General features: G+C 46.5%; 1 protein-coding gene across 1 annotated transcript; it reads right to left on the bottom strand.

The window, feature by feature from the left end:
• Window positions 1–1,617: 1,617 nt before the first annotated feature.
• On the bottom strand, window positions 1,618–7,955 carry LOC124011376 (histone-lysine N-methyltransferase PRDM9-like). The gene is made up of 5 exons (XM_046324692.1): window positions 7,508–7,955; window positions 6,290–6,389; window positions 5,644–5,775; window positions 3,452–3,673; window positions 1,618–2,743 (listed from the first exon to the last, which is right to left on the bottom strand). Exons 1-5 carry the CDS (start codon window positions 7,625–7,627, stop codon window positions 2,388–2,390), a joined length of 930 nt encoding a protein of 309 aa, XP_046180648.1. The 5' UTR covers window positions 7,628–7,955; the 3' UTR covers window positions 1,618–2,387.
• Between the last annotated feature and the right edge of the window lie 10,972 nt (window positions 7,956–18,927).

The raw sequence follows: 18,927 nt of genomic DNA, 5'->3' as shown, positions 1-18,927 counted from the left end.
ATCAAAGAAAACAGTTGTTCACACAGGTATGTGCTGCCAAACATAGACAACGTTTGAGCAGCCTGGATGCGCAGCTGGGGCATTGTGTCGGGGAGGAAACGGGCGAACTCCGCAGCACCCACTGCCGCACAGTTTGGTTTTAAATGCCTTCACTGTACTGTACATATCAGAGATGACACGATCCCGACCCTGCAGCTGCAAGTTCATTGCATTCAGATGACTCGTAATGTCACACAGAAAAGCCATTTCACACAGAAACATTTCGTCTCGGAGTTGTGTTGTGTCTTTCCCTTTGCTGTCCAAGAACAGACAAATCTCCTCACGAAGCTCGAAACATCTTTGAAGCACCTTTCCCTGGCTTAGCCATCGCACCTCTGTGTGATAAGGCAAATCACCATGCTCCGTTTCTAACTCCGTCAGAAATGCCTTGAACTGGCGGTGATTCAAACCTTTGGCTCTGATAAATTTAACTGTGCGCGTGATGATGCTATTACATGCTCCATTTTCAAGGCTTTACCGCACAACGCTTCCTGGTGTATGATACAATGATAAGCTGTCAGCTCACCTGTCGCGTTTTCCTCTTGCATCTTTTCCCGTATCTTTGCCACCAGTCCGCTCCTGTGTCCACACATCGCAGGTGCTCCGTCGGAAAATCCCCCTCCGTAAATGGCCGGGCTGATTTAGCGATCTCTTCTGCCAAAATAAAACTGGCCTTGACAGCAGCCTGGCCTTGTGATTTGGCTTTTTTGAACAGAGCCTGTCGAGATTTGAGGCCTCGTTTTAATTCCTCTGCCTTTTGTAGCCTTTGTTCCATGTCCATATTCTTGTTTTTGTCCGCGTGTTTCGTTTCATAATGTCGTCTCAGATTATACTCTTTCAGTACCGCCACACTTTCTCCACACAGAAGACACACAGGTTTTCCAGCTACCTCCGTGAACAAATACTCCGACTCCCACCTTGTTTGAAACCCCCGGTTCTCAGTGTCCACCTTCCGTTTTGCCATTTTTGATGGGTATCTGAAAGTTAATTTTACTGTGATGCTGACAACTGCTGTGCCAATAAATATTGAAATGAAGCAGCCTACTGCTCGGTGCGTCACCGTTGCATTGTGGGAAATGTAGTATTGGTGCGTGTAAAAGATCTGCGGGCTGCCGGCTTGCTGCGGTCTGCGGGCCGGTTCTAATAACAAATCAAGATCATCCCAGGGGCCGTAAAAAACCTTCTCGCGGGCCGGATGTGGCCCGCGGGCCTTGACTCTGACATATGTGATCTAGGCCATACACATGAACTCACTCATAAAAACAGCAGCTTGTTGCTGTCGTCTCTCTTTAGTCATGGTTTTAAACATTTTGAAATCACAGTATCAATTTACTTTGCTGTGGAAGCTACAGACACATGGTGATCTGAGCAATCTGATTGGCTAGCGGTATTAGGTGAAAGGTGCACTTGATTTGAGTACGCAGAGTAGGCAGAGTTTTTCCTTCAGACACATGAAATGGTTAAAAATGGGAACATTTCGACTACCCAGGCACACAGGGCAGCTGAAACAAGTGCACCTACCGGCAACAGTTCTAGACAGAAAACAAGTACGAATAAAGGCTTTATCATTAGTTGTTTAATAGAAATGTTTGGCGATTGACTAGGAATGCCTTGGACACCACTGCTTTACAATATGATTAGTACATGTATGTGTGTCAAATAATACAGGACTTTTAGAACAGAATAGTTCAACAGTGTCTATATAAAGACGCATGTTTCATGATGGAACATTTACACTTCTATTAAATCACTGTCCCAATGTCAAGAGAATCTAAAGTTCCACTTCTTTACTCTTTTTACAACACTGGTGTCCCTTTAGATGTCCTGACTGACTGAAACTCTTCCCACACTGAGAGCAGTGAAACGGCTTCTCTCCTGTGTGAGTGAGCTGGTGTCTTCTGAGATTACCCCCACTAGTGAAACTCTTCCCACACAAGGAGCAGTGGAACAGCTTCTCTCCTGTGTGAGTGAGCTGGTGTGTCTGAGATTACCCCCTGTAGTGAAACTCTTCCCACACTAGGAGCAGTGGAACAGCTTCTCTCCTGTGTGAGTGAGCTGGTGTGTCTGAGATTACCCCCTGTAGTGAAACTCTTCCCACACTAGGAGCAGTGGAACAGCTTCTCTCCTGTGTGAGTGAGCTGGTGTGTCTGAGATTACCCCCTGTAGTGAAACTCTTCCCACACAAGGAGCAGTGGAACAGCTTCTCTCCTGTGTGAGTGAGCTGGTGTGTCTGAGATTACCCCCTGTAGTGAAACTCTTCCCACACTAGGAGCAGTGGAACAGCTTCTCTCCTGTGTGAGTGAGCTGGTGTGTCTGAGATTACCACCTGTAGTGAAACTCTTCCCATACTAGGAGCAGTGGAACAGCTTCTCTCCTGTGTGAGTGAGCTGGTGTGTTCTGAGACTATCCCCTCTAGTGAAACTCTTCCCACACTGAGAGCAGTGGTTTGATCGTGGCTTGTCCATCTTGCTCTGTTTCCTGGTGGGAGCTGGGTTGGAGGAACTTGAGGTGGTTCCATGGTGCTGTGTTGAGTTGCTGGAGGACATGAGATTCTCTGATCTGATCTCTCCACTCCTCAACAGTCTGACATACTCATCATGGTGACTTCTCTTTATGTGCTTGTGGAGGAAGATCTGAGAGGTGAAGGAGAACGGACAGCCAGAGCACGAGAAGATCTGGACCTGGGACGACTCAGCGTTCACATCTGAGAGAGATGAAGGGGAGAGAGAAAGAAAAGAAATCAAGATCACAAGGTGCATGATCATTATTGTTCCAGACAACTTGACATGAACAGAGAAAACTCAGGACCAGTATGATAATACACCACAGAAATCATATTTAAAATCAATGAGTTTCAATTGAGAAATTAGTAATAATGAGTATTAATGAGTAATAATGAGTATTAATGAGAAATAATAGAGTAATAATGAGTAATAATGAAGTAATAACATGCATGAATGAGTAATAATGGCATAATAATGAGTATTAATATGTAACAATGGGTAATAATGAGCAATGTGGAAGTAATAATGATTAATACTGAGTAATAATGAGTAACAGTGAGTAATAATTAAGTAATCATGATTATCAATGAAGGAATAATGAGTAATAGTGAGTAATAATTAAGCACTAATGAGTATTAATGAAGTAATAATGGGTATTAATGAGTAATAGTGTTCAATGATGGGTATTAATGAGTAATAATGCATAATAATGAGCAATAATGAGTAATAATGTGTGTTAATGGGTAATAATGAGTATTCGTGAATATTAATGGAGTAATAATGGCTATCAATGAGTAATAATGAGTATTAATTAAGTAATAGGAGGTAAAAAGAAAATGATTGTAAGGGGAGTGAAAAGAGGAGTGAAAAGTAAGGGCAGAGGCAGGGATGAAGAGGGGAGAAATGACCTTTAGCAGAGCTCTTTTTGTCCCAGAGGTAGTCGAAGACAATGCCCAGGTCTCTGGCGTACTCCTCTCCGTACCAAACCAACAGCTCCTCTCCAACAGCTATGGGCTTACAGCAGCGGTACAGAATCCCTCCTCTGTACTGGAAGGACACCAGATTCTGCTCTTCTTCACCACGAGCACAGTTCACATACCTGAGAAGAGAGGGGGAGAGACAGAGAAAGACTGACAGCAGTCAGGGGTTAATTATGTACAAGAGATATATAACTCATTACTTCCTACGAATACATTTCTTGTTTTAGAAACATTAAAAACCATGGTCATCCTGGTTTTGTGTTTAAAAATAATATATAATTATGGCACATTTAACATGAATTAAAAATATATAATTATATTTCAAAAGAGGTTCTGAAATCAGGATCACTGATATAAATTCTATTTGGACACAGTTCTCTTAGAACAAACCAGAAACTACACGTATCTAGGACCTAATATCAGCAACACAGGTCGCTTTCACATGGCTGTGAATGAGCTGAGAGACAAAGCAAGAAGCCATTCTATGCCATTAAAAGGAACATCAAAATCGAAATTCCAATTAGAATCTGTCTCAAAATGTTCCAATCAGCTATAGAACCAATTGTTCTATATGGCAGTGAAGTATGGCGTCCGCTCTCTAAAAATGAATTTACCAAATGGGAGGATCATCCAATCGAAATACTGCATGCAGAGTTTTGCAAGGCTGTATTGTAAGTAGAAAGAAAAACTCAAAATAACTAATTTAGAACATAATTGGGCCAATACCCCCTGCTCATTCTAATAGAAAAAAGAGCCATCACATTTTACAACCATCTAAAAACAAGAGACACCAAAACGTTTCATCACACAGCCCTACAATGTCAAGCATGAGAAGAGTCAGCTGGTTCTGAGGCTCGATTCAGTAACCCAAACCAACCACATAGCGACTCAGGACAGCACTCAGAAAACCTGGCCCAACCAAAGCAAAAATAAAAATATATATCACCTATTGGAAAAACACCACAAAAAATCTAAGTAAACTTCAATGCTATTTGTCTCTAAACAGACAGTACATGATGGCAGACTATCTGACCACTGTGACTGATAGAAAACTGAGGAAAACACTGACTAGGTACAGACTCAGTGAGCACAGTCTGGCTTTAGAGACCGGTCGTCACAGACAAACCTGGCTGCCCAGAGAGGACAGTCTGGCTAAACAGACCGGTCATCACAGACAAACCTGGCTGCCCAGAGAGGACAGTCTGGCTTTAGAGACCGGTCGTCACAGACAAACCTGGCTGCCCAGAGAGGACAGTCTGGCTTTAGAGACCGGTCGTCACAGATAAACCTGGCTGCCCAGAGAGGACAGTCTGGCTTTAGAGACCGGTCGACACAGATATACCTGGCTGCCCAGAGAGGACAGTCTGGCTTTAGAGACCGGTCCGGTTTTGTCATTCATACCATGTGGCTTCTCAGTCAGGTTGAGACTGGTCTACTACAGATCCCTCCACGAGTATTGGCACCCTTGGTAAATATGAGAAAAACGGGCTGTGATTGTATTTTCTTTATTGGCAAACCTGGCTTTCAAGAGAAGACAGGCTATGTGCACACTGCCCATACAACTAGATGGAAACTGAGCTGCACTTCCTAACCTCCTGCCCAATGTATGACCATGGAAGACACATATTTCCCTCAGATTACACAGACCCACAAATAATTTGAAAACAAATCCGATTTTGATAAACTCCCATCTACTGGGCGAAATACCACAGTGTGACATCACAGCAGCAAGATTTGTGACCTGTTACCACAAGAAAAGGGCAACCAGTGAAGAACAAACACCATTGTAAATACAACCCATATTTATGCTTATTTATTTTCCCTTTTGTACTTTAACCATTTGCACATCGTTACAACACTGTATGTAGCCATAATATGACATTTGTAATGTCTTTATTTTGGGGGGGAACTTCTGTGTGTGTAATGTTTACCGTTCATTTTTATTGTTTATTTCACTTTTGTATATTATCTACTTCACTTGCTTTGGCAATGTTAACGTATGTATCCCATGCCAATAAATCCCCATGAATTGAATTGAATTGAGAGAGAAGGAAAGAGAGAGAGATAGAGATAGATAGAAAGCGATAGATACACAGAGAGATAGAGAGATAATGACTCACAGAGGTAGTGATCATCTTTGGGGACCTCCTCCTCTGTGTAAGTGATTCTTGGTCTGTCTCTCAGATTTCTGCTGCGCTTGTATGTGTTCAGCTCTGCTTTCTGCCTTTCCAGCCACTCTCTCTTAGACAGGCCTGGTACACACACACACACACACACACACACACACACACACACACACACACACACACACACACACACACACACACACACACACACACACACACACACACACACACACACACACACACACACACACACAGACAGACAGACAGACAGACAGACAGACAGACAGACAGACAGACAGACAGACAGACAGACAGACAGACAGACAGACAGACAGACAGACAGACAGACAGACAGACAGACAGACAGACAGACAGACAGACAGACAGACAGACAGACAGACAGACAGACAGACAGACAGACAGACAGACAGACAGACAGACAGACAGACAGACAGACAGACAGACAGACAGACAGACAGACAGACAGACAGACAGACAGACAGACAGACAGACAGACAGACAGACAGACAGACAGACAGACAGACAGACAGACAGACAGACAGACAGACAGACAGACAGACAGACTAAGCAAAATCACCATCTCAAAATCTAACAGCCTATTCTTGTCTGTCTCTGTTACCTGAGGTTGATGGTTTGGGGTACAACAAACGAGCCCCTTGCTTTGTGGAACTCCCTGCCTCCCCTCCACTGGTGCTGGGGGTCGCTTCACTCTGACCCTCCTGGAAAGAGACAAGAGGAGAGTTCAAACTGACCACTTGGTCTGTGTGTCATCGTCATCTTTGATTTGAAACAACATGAATGAAAATATATTGTGTGTTGTGTTATGTCTGGCTAGACTGCAAACTCTCCTTCCAGACTCATATCAAACATCTCCAATCGAAAATCAAATCAAGAGTCGGCTTTCTATTCCGCAACAAAGCCTCCTTCAATCACGCCGCCAAGCTTACCCTAGTAAAACTGACTATCCTACCGATCCTCGACTTCGGCGATGTCATCTACAAAATGGCTTCCAACACTCTACTCAGCAAACTGGATGCAGTCTATCACAGTGCCATCCGTTTTGTCACTAAAGCACCTTATAGCACCCACCACTGTGACTTGTATGCTCTAGTCGGCTGGCCCTCGCTACATATTCGTCGCCAGACCCACTGGCTCCAGGTCATCTACAAGTCCATGCAAGGTAAAGCTCCGCCTTATCTCAGTTCACTGGTCACGATGGCAACACCCATCCGTAGCACGCGCTCCAGCAGGTGTATCTCACTGATCATCCCTAAAGCCAACACCTCATTTGGCCGCCTTTCGTTCCAGTTCTCTGCTGCCTGTGACTGGAACGAACGGCAAAAATCGCTGAAGTTGAAGACTTCTATCTCCCTCACCAACTTCAAACCTCAGCTATCTGAGCAGCTAACCGATCGCTGCAGCTGTACATAGTCTATTGGTAAATAGCCCACCCATTTTCACCTACCTCATTCCCATACTGTTTTTATACTGTTTTTATTTATTTACTTTTCTGCTCTTTTGCACACCAATATCTCTACCTGTACATGACCATCTGATCATTTATCACTCCAGTGTTAATCTGCAAAATTGTAATTATTCGCCTACCTCCTCATGCCTTTTGCACACATTGTATATAGACTGCCCCTTTTTTTCTACTGTGTTATGGACTTGTTAATTGTTTACTCCATGTGTATCTCTGTGTTGTTTGTTCACACTGCTATGCTTTATCTTGGCCAGGTCGCAGTTGCAAATGAGAACCTGTTCTCAACTAGCCTACCTGGTTAAATAAAGGTGAAAAAAATAATTTAAAAAATAAATGTGTATGACAATAACACACCGTGGCTCCTAGCCCCTCCTGTACTCCACTGTGGGTGTCTGCTGGGCTGCCGTCTCTGAGGAAGGCCACTTCTTCTTCTATCAGCTCCTCCATTAATAGCTGGGCGGGTTTTGTCACCATATTACTGGGTCCTGCCTCCTCGCCACTGGGGGGCCGCTGAGGACCAAAGGACGGGGATGGAGGGACAGGGCTTAACTGACTTGACTAGTTAAATAAATGTTAAATTAAAAAAATACCACCAAAATATATGGTAGCTTGAGTTTCAGATAAGAATTTGTCGCTGGTATATATTAAGTAAAGAAGTGGCCCAAGGAAGCTGCCCTGCGGTATTCCACAGTCTAAAGCATGAAGGGAAGAAAACAACCCATTGATATAGGTGGACTGTTTCCTGTCAGTTAGATATAGTATTATTCTAGTAGTATTCTAATAGCAGTCAAGTAGTACCCAAGTACTAATCTAGTAGTAGACAAGTAGTAGTAGCTTATTAGTAGTAGCCTAGTAGTAGACTAGACGTAGTCTAATATTAGCCTAGCATTAGCCTAGTATTAGTCTAGTAGTAGCCCAGTAGTAGCCTGGTAATAGTCTAATAGTAGTAGCCTAGTAGTAGCCTAGTAGTAGTCTAATAGTAGCCTAGTAGTAGTCTAATAGTAGTACTCTAATAGTAGCCTAGAAGTAGCCTAGTAGTAGTCTAATAGTAGCCTAGTAGTAGTCTAATAGTAGTGTAGTAGTAGTAGACTAGTAGTAGCTGAGTAGTAGTAGGCTAGTAGTAGCCTGGTAGTAGCCTAAAAGTAGTAGTCTAATAGTAGTCTAGTAGTAGTAGCCTAGTAGTAGTAGACTAGTAGCAGACTAGTAGTAGTAGTCTAGTAGTAGCCTAGCAGTAGTCTAGTAGTAGTAGCCTAGCAGTAGTCTAGTAGTAGTAGCCTAGTAATGGTCTAGTAGTAGTCTAGTAGTAGTCTAGTAGTAGGAGCCTAGTAGTAGCAGCCTAGTAGTAGAGTAGTAGTAGTAGCCTAGTAATAGTCTAGTCGTAGACTAGTAGTAGTAGCCTAGTAGTAGCCTAGTTGTAGTAGCCTAGTATCAGCCTAGTAGTAGCCTAGTAGTAGTAGCCTAGATGTAGTCTAGTAGTAGTAGCCTAGTAATAGCCTAGTAGTAGTAGACTAGTAGTAGTAACCTAGTAGTAGCCTAGTAGTAGTCTAGTAGTAGCCTAGTAGTAGTCTAATAGTAGTAGCCTAGTAGTTGTCTAATAGTAGTCTAGTAGTGGTCTAGTAGTAGTAGCTTAGTGGTAGTAGCTTAGTAGTAGTCTAGTAGTAGTAGCCTAGTAGTAGTCTAGTAGTAGTAGTCTTTTAATAGTCTACTAGTAGAATAGTAGTAGTAGCCTAGTAGTAGTAGCCTAGTAATAGTCTAGTAGTAGACTAGTAGTAGTCTAATATTAGTCTAGTAGTAGTCTAGTAGTAGTAATTTAGTAGTTGTCTAGTAGTAGTAGCCTAGTAGTAGTCTAGTTTTAGTCTAGTTGTAGTCTACTAGTAGTAGTCTAGTAGTAGTAATCTAGTAGTAGTCTAGTAGTAGTAACCTAGTTGCAGTCTAGTTGTAGTCTACTAGTAGTAGTCTAGTAGTAGTAATCTAGTAGTAGTCTAGTAGTAGTAACCTAGTAGTAGTCTAGTAGTGGTAACCTAGTAGTAGTCTAGTAGTTGTAGTCTAGTAGTAGTAACCTAGTAGTAGTCTATTAGTAGTAGCCTAGTAGTAGTCTAGTTTTAGTGTAGTATTAACCTAGTTGTAGTCTAGTAGTAGTCTAGTAGTAACCTAGTTGTAGTAGTCTAGTAGTAGTCTAGTAGTAGTAACCTAGTAGTAGTCTGGTAGTAGTAGCCTAGTAGCAGTCTAGTTTTAGTCTAGTAGTAACCTAGTTGTAGTCTAGTAGTAGTCTAGTAGTAGTCTAGTAGTGGTAGCCTAGTAGTAGTCTAGTTGTAGTCTAGTAGTAGTCTATTAGTGGTAAACTAGTAGTAGTCTAGTTGTAGTCTAGTAGTAGTCTATTAGTGGTAAACTAGTAGTAGTCTAGTTGTAGTCTAGTAGTAGTCTAGCTAGCTATCCAGTAATGTTTCACCTTTATCTGCTCTGTCTGTCTCAACCAACTACTGCTGCTGCTGAGGTCAATTTGTCAAGCAAGCTTAGCCCATGCACTGGGCCGCAGGGTGACTGTTGGCGCTAAATGTACAATGGTGGGAATAAAGAGTGAGATTCTAAAATATTTTACAAGAACACGCGACATGACCGCCACACCATGTGAGCCGGGAGACCCATGCGGCTGCTGCACAATTGGCCCAGAATCTTCAGGGAAGTTTGGCTGCTGGAATGTCCTTGTCCCATATTGTCAGCATATTTATTGTATTGTATCAAATGGTAGTCTACAGTAGCCTACAATGGCATTTAAATGAATACCCTACTTGATGGCCAACAGATGTAGCCTATCATTCACATTTAATGTCATTTTCATTGATGACTTTTTCCCATAACAGAAATCAAATTTCCACTCGTGCAGCGCTCCAAACGCTAGAACTGAGCATGAGTAAAACCCTTCGCTTGATACGGTTATCCATATGATACGTCGACATTTGAATACAGTTTACTTTAAACCACCTCTGAGCTAATTTATCGAAAGAGCTCTAGCCCACCTAAAGTACTTTGCCAGTGCTTTGTCACCATTATATCAGTTCTACCGCGTTAATATGTTTTATTGAAGAAGGTTGTCTCCTTAATGACCCATCTAAATAGCCTGTCTACAACTGGTAATAACGTTGTCCCTGTGTTTCCTTGACTCAGCTGCCTCTCCTGCAGCACTCTCTCAATCAGTGGTCTCAATGCACACACAGTCCTCTGGCCCTCCCCACCTCCCCACCCACTCAGTAACTACCTGCTCACTGCCTGATGGTCAGCAGCAGCAGGCTACAGTTAAAAAAATGGATATTAAAACAATTGAGAGAAATGCCATGACGTCAGCAGTGGAATTTAGAAGTAGTTCAAAAACACACCACCCTCGACCAACACATTTTCACCCGCTACATCGTATTCAAAGTACCGGTAGCCCAAAAACACACCACCCTCGACCAACACATTTTCACCCGCTACATCGTATTCAAAGTACCGGTAGCCCAAAAACACACCACCCTCGACCAACACATTTTCACCCGCTACATCGTATTCAAAGTACCTGTAGCCCAAAAACACACCACCCTCGACCAATACATTTTCACCCGCTACATCATATTCAAAGTAGCCCAAAAACACGCCACCCTCGACCAATACATTTTCACCCGCTACATCGTATTCAAAGTACCGGTAGCCCAAAAACACACCACCCTCGACCAATACATTTTCACCCGCTACATCATATTCAAAGTAGCCCAAAAACACGCCAACCTCGACCAATACATTTTCACCCGCTACATCGTATTCAAAGTAGCCCAAAAACACACCACCCTCGACCAATACATTTTCACCCGTTACATCGTATTCAAAGTAGCCCAAAAATACACCACCCTCGACCAATACATTTTCACCCGCTACATCGTATTCAAAGTAGCCCAAAAACACACCACCCTCGACCAATACATTTTCACCCGTTACATCGTATTCAAAGTAGCCCAAAAACACACCACCCTCGACCAATACATTTTCACCCGCTACATCGTATTCAAAGTAGCTCAAAAACACACCACCCTCGACCAATACATTTTCACCCGCTACATCGTATTCAAAGTAGCCCAAATTGTCTAGAAGACCACGAACATGGCAACCTTGACCAGTAGGCAAGTCTTGATTCCCAAGGCCGGCCCGCTCATTAGCAGGATTTGGCTGTCATCTAACAGGAGGGCATTTTATGAGCTAAACCGAACAAGACGCACCTCCAACAACACAAAACCTCACATAATTCTGCCCCAATTTCTCTCAACTAGTGGCACATGTGCTTTTTAGGTGAGCACTGATGCATCCCACTTCATCAAAGGTATGAGTTGTCCATTCCTAGTGCACCTCTCCAGGATGCTGTTGGGGAGATGTGTCCCTGCCACGCGCCAACAACGTTCCCGTCAACCAAAAGAACATAAATCATGTAGCAGAAGAGTATGTGGCCTTTTCTATAGCCTACAGGCTGGATGTGTGTACGACAGCCACTTTTAACCTCATGTAGGTTTCTCCTGGCAGCTCCTGGCTAACTGACGGCTCTGGCAGCTCCTGGCTGGCTGACGGCTCTGTCAGGCTATTGCCTGACCTAAATGGCACTCAATAAAATACAACATGTCCTGACATGTTAACAAACAACATATCCTAAAAACAGGTCAGGTCAAAGTCAAATGGACAATATGTAATGGATAATCACATCTGCTGTCTAGGAGTTTCACCCTGTGGGCTAAATTTGTCATGATCAGTGGTTTCAAGTCTGTCAACGAGCTTATCGTAACGAAACATTAAATACTGTACTTCAGCATTGCAAATAGGCCCAGTATAACTCTTGATGAAGTTGGGTAGTTGGAATTCAGAGCTTAAATAGCCACATTGATTAGTCACAGGAATCAGGACGAATTAACTCAATGCAATGGCCTGTTTGACAAATACTGGGCTTTAGCACATGGATGGGTATCTGTGAACTTCCATTGCAGGCCGACATGGTAGGCTACACCAGCTGGGCTTAGCACATGGATGGGTATCTGTGAACTTCCATTGCAGGCCGACATGGTAGGCTACACCAGCTGGGCTTAGCACATGGATGGGTATCTGTGAACTTCCATTGCAGGCCGACATGGTAGGATACACCAGCTGGGCTTAGCACATGGATGGGTATCTGTGAACTTCCATTGCAGGCCGACATGGTAGGCTACACCAGCTGGGCTTAGCACATGGATGGGTATCTGTGAACTTCCATTGCAGGCCGACATGGTAGGCTACACCAGCTGGGCTTAGCACATGGATGGGTATCTGTGAACTTCCATTGCAGGCCGACATGGTAGGCTACACCAGCTGGGCTTAGCACATGGATGGGTATCTGTGAACTTCCATTGCAGGCCGACATGGTAGGCTACACCAGTTGGGCTTAGCACATGGATGGGTATCTGTGAACTTCCATTGCAGGCCGACATGGTAGGCTACACCAGCTGGGCTTAGCACATGGATGGGTATCTGTGAACTTCCATTACAGGCCGACATGGTAGGCTACACCAGCTGGGCTTAGCACATGGATGGGTATCTGTGAACTTCCATTGCAGGCCCACATGGTAGGCTGCACCAGCTGGGCTTAGCACATGGATGGGTATCTGTGAACTTCCATTGCAGGCTGACATGGTAGGCTACACCAGCTGGGCTTAGCACATGGATGGGTATCTGTGAACTTCCATTGCAGGCCGACATGGTAGGCTACACCAGCTGGGCTTTAGCACATGGATGGGTATCTGTGAACTTCCATTGCAGACAGGCCGACATGGTAGGCTACACCAGCTGGGCTTAGCACATCGATGGGTATCTGTGAACTTCCATTGCAGGCCGACATGGTAGGCTACACCAGCTGGGCTTAGCACATGGATGGGTATCTGTGAACTTCCATTGCAGGCCGACATGGTAGGCTACACCAGCTGGGCTTAGCACATGGATGGGTATCTGTGAACTTCCATTGCAGACAGGCCGACATGGTAGGCTACACCAGCTGGGCTTAGCACATGGATGGGTATCTGTGAACTTCCATTGCAGGCCGACATGGTGGGCTACACCAGCTGGGCTTAGCACATGGATGGGTATCTGTGAACTTCCATTGCAGGCCGACATGGTAGGCTACACCAGCTGGGCTTAGCACATGGATGGGTATCTGTGAACTTCCATTGCAGGCCGACATGGTAGGCTACACCAGCTGGGCTTTAGCACATGGATGGGTATCTGTGAACTTCCATTGCAGACAGGCCGACATGGTAGGCTACACCAGCTGGGCTTAGCACATGGATGGGTATCTGTGAACTTCCATTGCAGGCCGACATGGTAGGCTACACCAGCTGGGCTTAGCACATGGATGGGTATCTGTGAACTTCCATTGCAGGCCGACATGGTAGGCTACACCAGCTGGGCTTAGCACATGGATGGGTATCTGTGAACTTCCATTGCAGGCCGACATGGTAGGCTACACCAGCTGGGCTTAGCACATGGATGGGTATCTGTGAACTTCCATTGCAGGCCGACATGGTAGGCTACACCAGCTGGGCTTAGCACATGGATGGGTATCTGTGAACTTCCATTGCAGGCCGACATGGTAGGCTACACCAGCTGGGCTTAGCACATGGATGGGTATCTGTGAACTTCCATTGCAGGCCGACATGGTAGGCTACACCAGCTGGGCTTAGCACATGGATGGGTATCTGTGAACTTCCATTGCAGGCCGACATGGTAGGCTACACCAGCTGGGCTTAGCACATGGATGGGTATCTGTGAACTTCCATTGCAGGCCGACATGGTAGGCTACACCAGCTGGGCTTAGCACATGGATGGGTATCTGTGAACTTCCATTGCAGGCCGACATGGTAGGCTACACCAGTTGGGCTTAGCACATGGATGGGTATCTGTGAACTTCCATTGCAGGCCGACATGGTAGGCTACACCAGCTGGGCTTAGCACATGGATGGGTATCTGTGAACTTCCATTACAGGCCGACATGGTAGGCTACACCAGCTGGGCTTAGCACATGGATGGGTATCTGTGAACTTCCATTACAGGCCGACATGGTAGGCTACACCAGCTGGGCTTAGCACATGGATGGGTATCTGTGAACTTCCATTGCAGACAGGCCGACATGGTAGGCTACACCAGCTGAGCTTAGCACATGGATGGGTATCTGTGAACTTCCATTGCAGGCCCACATGGTAGGCTGCACCAGCTGGGCTTAGCACATGGATGGGTATCTGTGAACTTCCATTGCAGGCCGACATGGTAGGCTACACCAGCTGGGCTTAGCACATGGATGGGTATCTGTGAACTTCCATTGCAGGCCGACATGGTAGGCTACACCAGCTGGGCTTTAGCACATGGATGGGTATCTGTGAACTTCCATTGCAGGCCGACATGGTAGGCTACACCAGCTGGGCTTAGCACATGGATGGGTATCTGTGAACTTCCATTGCAGGCCGACATGGTAGGCTACACCAGCTGTGCTTAGCACATGGATGGGTATCTGTGAACTTCCATTGCAGGCCGACATGGTAGGATACACCAGCTGGGCTTAGCACATGGATGGGTATCTGTGAACTTCCATTGCAGGCCGACATGGTAGGCTACACCAGCTGGGCTTAGCACATGGATGGGTATCTGTGAACTTCCATTGCAGGCCGACATGGTAGGCTACACCAGCTGGGCTTAGCACATGGATGGGTATCTGTGAACTTCCATTGCAGGCCGACATGGTAGGCTACACCAGCTGGGCTTAGCACATGGATGGGTATCTGTGAACTTCCATTGCAGGCCGACATGGTAGGCTACACCAGTTGGGCTTAGCACATGGATGGGTATCTGTGAACTTCCATTGCAGGCCGACATGGTAGGCTACACCAGCTGGGCTTAGCACATGGATGGGTATCTGTGAACTTCCATTACAGGCCGACATGGTAGGCTACACCAGCTGGGCTTAGCACATGGATGGGTATCTGTGAACTTCCATTGCAGACAGGCCGACATGGTAGGCTACACCAGCTGGACTTAGCACATGGATGGGTATCTGTGAACTTCCATTGCAGGCCCACATGGTAGGCTGCACCAGCTGGGCTTAGCACATGGATGGGTATCTGTGAACTTCCATTGCAGGCCGACATGGTAGGCTACACCAGCTGGGCTTAGCACATGGATGGGTATCTGTGAACTTCCATTGCAGGCCGACATGGTAGGCTACACCAGCTGGGCTTTAGCACATGGATGGGTATCTGTGAACTTCCATTGCAGACAGGCCGACATGGTAGGCTACACCAGCTGGGCTTAGCACATGGATGGGTATCTGTGAACTTCCATTGCAGGCCGACATGGTAGGCTACACCAGCTGGGCTTAGCACATGGATGGGTATCTGTGAACTTCCATTGCAGGCCGACATGGTAGGCTACACCAGCTGGGCTTAGCACATGGATGGGTATCTGTGAACTTCCATTGCAGGCCGACATGGTAGGATACACCAGCTGGGCTTAGCACATGGATGGGTATCTGTGAACTTCCATTGCAGGCCGACATGGTAGGCTACACCAGCTGGGCTTAGCACATGGATGGGTATCTGTGAACTTCCATTGCAGGCCGACATGGTAGGCTACACCAGTTGGGCTTAGCACATGGATGGGTATCTGTGAACCTCCATTACAGACAGACATGGTAGGCTACACCAGCTGGGCTTAGCACATGGATGGGTATCTGTGAACCTCCATTGCAGGCCGACATGGTAGGCTACACCAGCTGGGCTTTAGCACATGGATGGGTATCTGTGAACTTCCATTGCAGGCCGACATGGTAGGCTACACCAGTTGGGCTTAGCACATGGATGGGTATCTGTGAACTTCCATTGCAGGCCGACATGGTAGGCTACACCAGCTGGGCTTTAGCACATGGATGGGTATCTGTGAACTTCCGTTGCAGGCCGACATGGTAGGCTACACCAGTTGGGCTTAGCACATGGATGGGTATCTGTGAACTTCCATTGCAGGCCGACATGGTAGGCTACACCAGCTGGGCTTAGCACATGGATGGGTATCTGTGAACTTCCATTGCAGGCCGACATGGTAGGCTACACCAGCTGGGCTTAGCACATGGATGGGTATCTGTGAACTTCCATTGCAGGCCGACATGGTAGGCTACACCAGCTGGGCTTAGCACATGGATGGGTATCTGTGAACTTCCATTGCAGGCCGACATGGTAGGCTACACCAGTTGGGCTTAGCACATGGATGGGTATCTGTGAACTTCCATTGCAGGCCGACATGGTAGGCTACACCAGCTGGGCTTAGCACATGGATGGGTATCTGTGAACTTCCATTACAGGCCGACATGGTAGGCTACACCAGCTGGGCTTAGCACATGGATGGGTATCTGTGAACTTCCATTGCAGACAGGCCGACATGGTAGGCTACACCAGCTGGACTTAGCACATGGATGGGTATCTGTGAACTTCCATTGCAGGCCCACATGGTAGGCTGCACCAGCTGGGCTTAGCACATGGATGGGTATCTGTGAACTTCCATTGCAGGCCGACATGGTAGGCTACACCAGCTGGGCTTAGCACATGGATGGGTATCTGTGAACTTCCATTGCAGGCCGACATGGTAGGCTACACCAGCTGGGCTTTAGCACATGGATGGGTATCTGTGAACTTCCATTGCAGACAGGCCGACATGGTAGGCTACACCAGCTGGGCTTAGCACATGGATGGGTATCTGTGAACTTCCATTGCAGGCCGACATGGTAGGCTACACCAGCTGGGCTTAGCACATGGATGGGTATCTGTGAACTTCCATTGCAGGCCGACATGGTAGGCTACACCAGCTGGGCTTAGCACATGGATGGGTATCTGTGAACTTCCATTGCAGGCCGACATGGTAGGATACACCAGCTGGGCTTAGCACATGGATGGGTATCTGTGAACTTCCATTGCAGGCCGACATGGTAGGCTACACCAGCTGGGCTTAGCACATGGATGGGTATCTGTGAACTTCCATTGCAGGCCGACATGGTAGGCTACACCAGTTGGGCTTAGCACATGGATGGGTATCTGTGAACCTCCATTACAGACAGACATGGTAGGCTACACCAGCTGGGCTTAGCACATGGATGGGTATCTGTGAACCTCCATTGCAGGCCGACATGGTAGGCTACACCAGCTGGGCTTTAGCACATGGATGGGTATCTGTGAACTTCCATTGCAGGCCGACATGGTAGGCTACACCAGTTGGGCTTAGCACATGGATGGGTATCTGTGAACTTCCATTGCAGGCCGACATGGTAGGCTACACCAGCTGGGCTTTAGCACATGGATGGGTATCTGTGAACTTCCGTTGCAGGCCGACATGGTAGGCTACACCAGTTGGGCTTAGCACATGGATGGGTATCTGTGAACTTCCGTTGCAGGCCGACATGGTAGGCTACACCAGTTGGGCTTAGCACATGGATGGGTATCTGTGAACCTCCATTACAGACAGACATGGTAGGCTACACCAGTTGGGCTTAGCACATGGATGGGTATCTGTGAACTTCCATTGCAGGCTGACATGGTAGGCTACACCAGCTGGGCTTAGCACATGGATGGGTATCTGTGAACCTCCATTACAGACAGACATGGTAGGCTACACCAGTTGGGCTTAGCACATGGATGGGTATCTGTGAACCTCCATTACAGACAGACATGGTAGGCTACACCAGCTGGGCTTAGCACATGGATGGGTATCTGTGAACTTCCATTACAGGACAACATGGTAGGCTACACCAGCTGGGCTTAGCATATGGATGGGTATCTGTGAACCTCCATTACAGACAGACATGGTAGGCTACACCAGTTGGGCTTAGCACATGGATGGGTATCTGTGAACCTCCATTACAGGACAACATGGTAGGCTACACCAGCTGGGCTTTAGCACATGGATGGGTATCTGTGAACTTCCATTGCAGGCCGACATGGTAGGCTACACCAGCTGGGCTTTAGCACATGGATGGGTATCTGTGAACTTCCATTGCAGGCCGACATGGTAGGCTACACCAGTTGGGCTTAGCACATGGATGGGTATCTGTGAACCTCCATTACAGACAGACATGGTAGGCTACACCAGTTGGGCTTAGCACATGGATGGGTATCTGTGAACCTCCATTACAGACAGACATGGTAGGCTACACCAGCTGGGCTTAGCACATGGATGGGTATCTGTGAACCTCCATTACAGACAGACATGGTAGGCTACACCAGTTGGGCTTAGCACATGGATGGGTATCTGTGAACTTCCATTGCAGGCTGACATGGTAGGCTACACCAGCTGGGCTTAGCACATGGATGGGTATCTGTGAACCTCCATTACAGACAGACATGGTAGGCTACACCAACTGAGCTTTAGCACATGGATGGGTATCTGTGAACTTCCGTTGCAGGCCGACATGGTAGGCTACACCAGTTGGGCTTAGCACATGGATGGGTATCTGTGAACCTCCATTACAGACAGACATGGTAGGCTACACCAGTTGGGCTTAGCACATGGATGGGTATCTGTGAACTTCCATTGCAGGCTGACATGGTAGGCTACACCAGCTGGGCTTAGCACATGGATGGGTATCTGTGAACCTCCATTACAGACAGACATGGTAGGCTACACCAGTTGGGCTTAGCACATGGATGGGTATCTGTGAACCTCCATTACAGGACAACATGGTAGGCTACACCAGCTGGGCT

This window comes from Oncorhynchus gorbuscha, linkage group LG23 (genome assembly GCF_021184085.1).
Source record: "Oncorhynchus gorbuscha isolate QuinsamMale2020 ecotype Even-year linkage group LG23, OgorEven_v1.0, whole genome shotgun sequence".
Taxonomy (NCBI): domain Eukaryota; kingdom Metazoa; phylum Chordata; class Actinopteri; order Salmoniformes; family Salmonidae; genus Oncorhynchus; species Oncorhynchus gorbuscha.
Note: the sequence above shows the minus strand (reverse complement) of the source record. Positions and strands in the feature narration are given on the sequence as shown.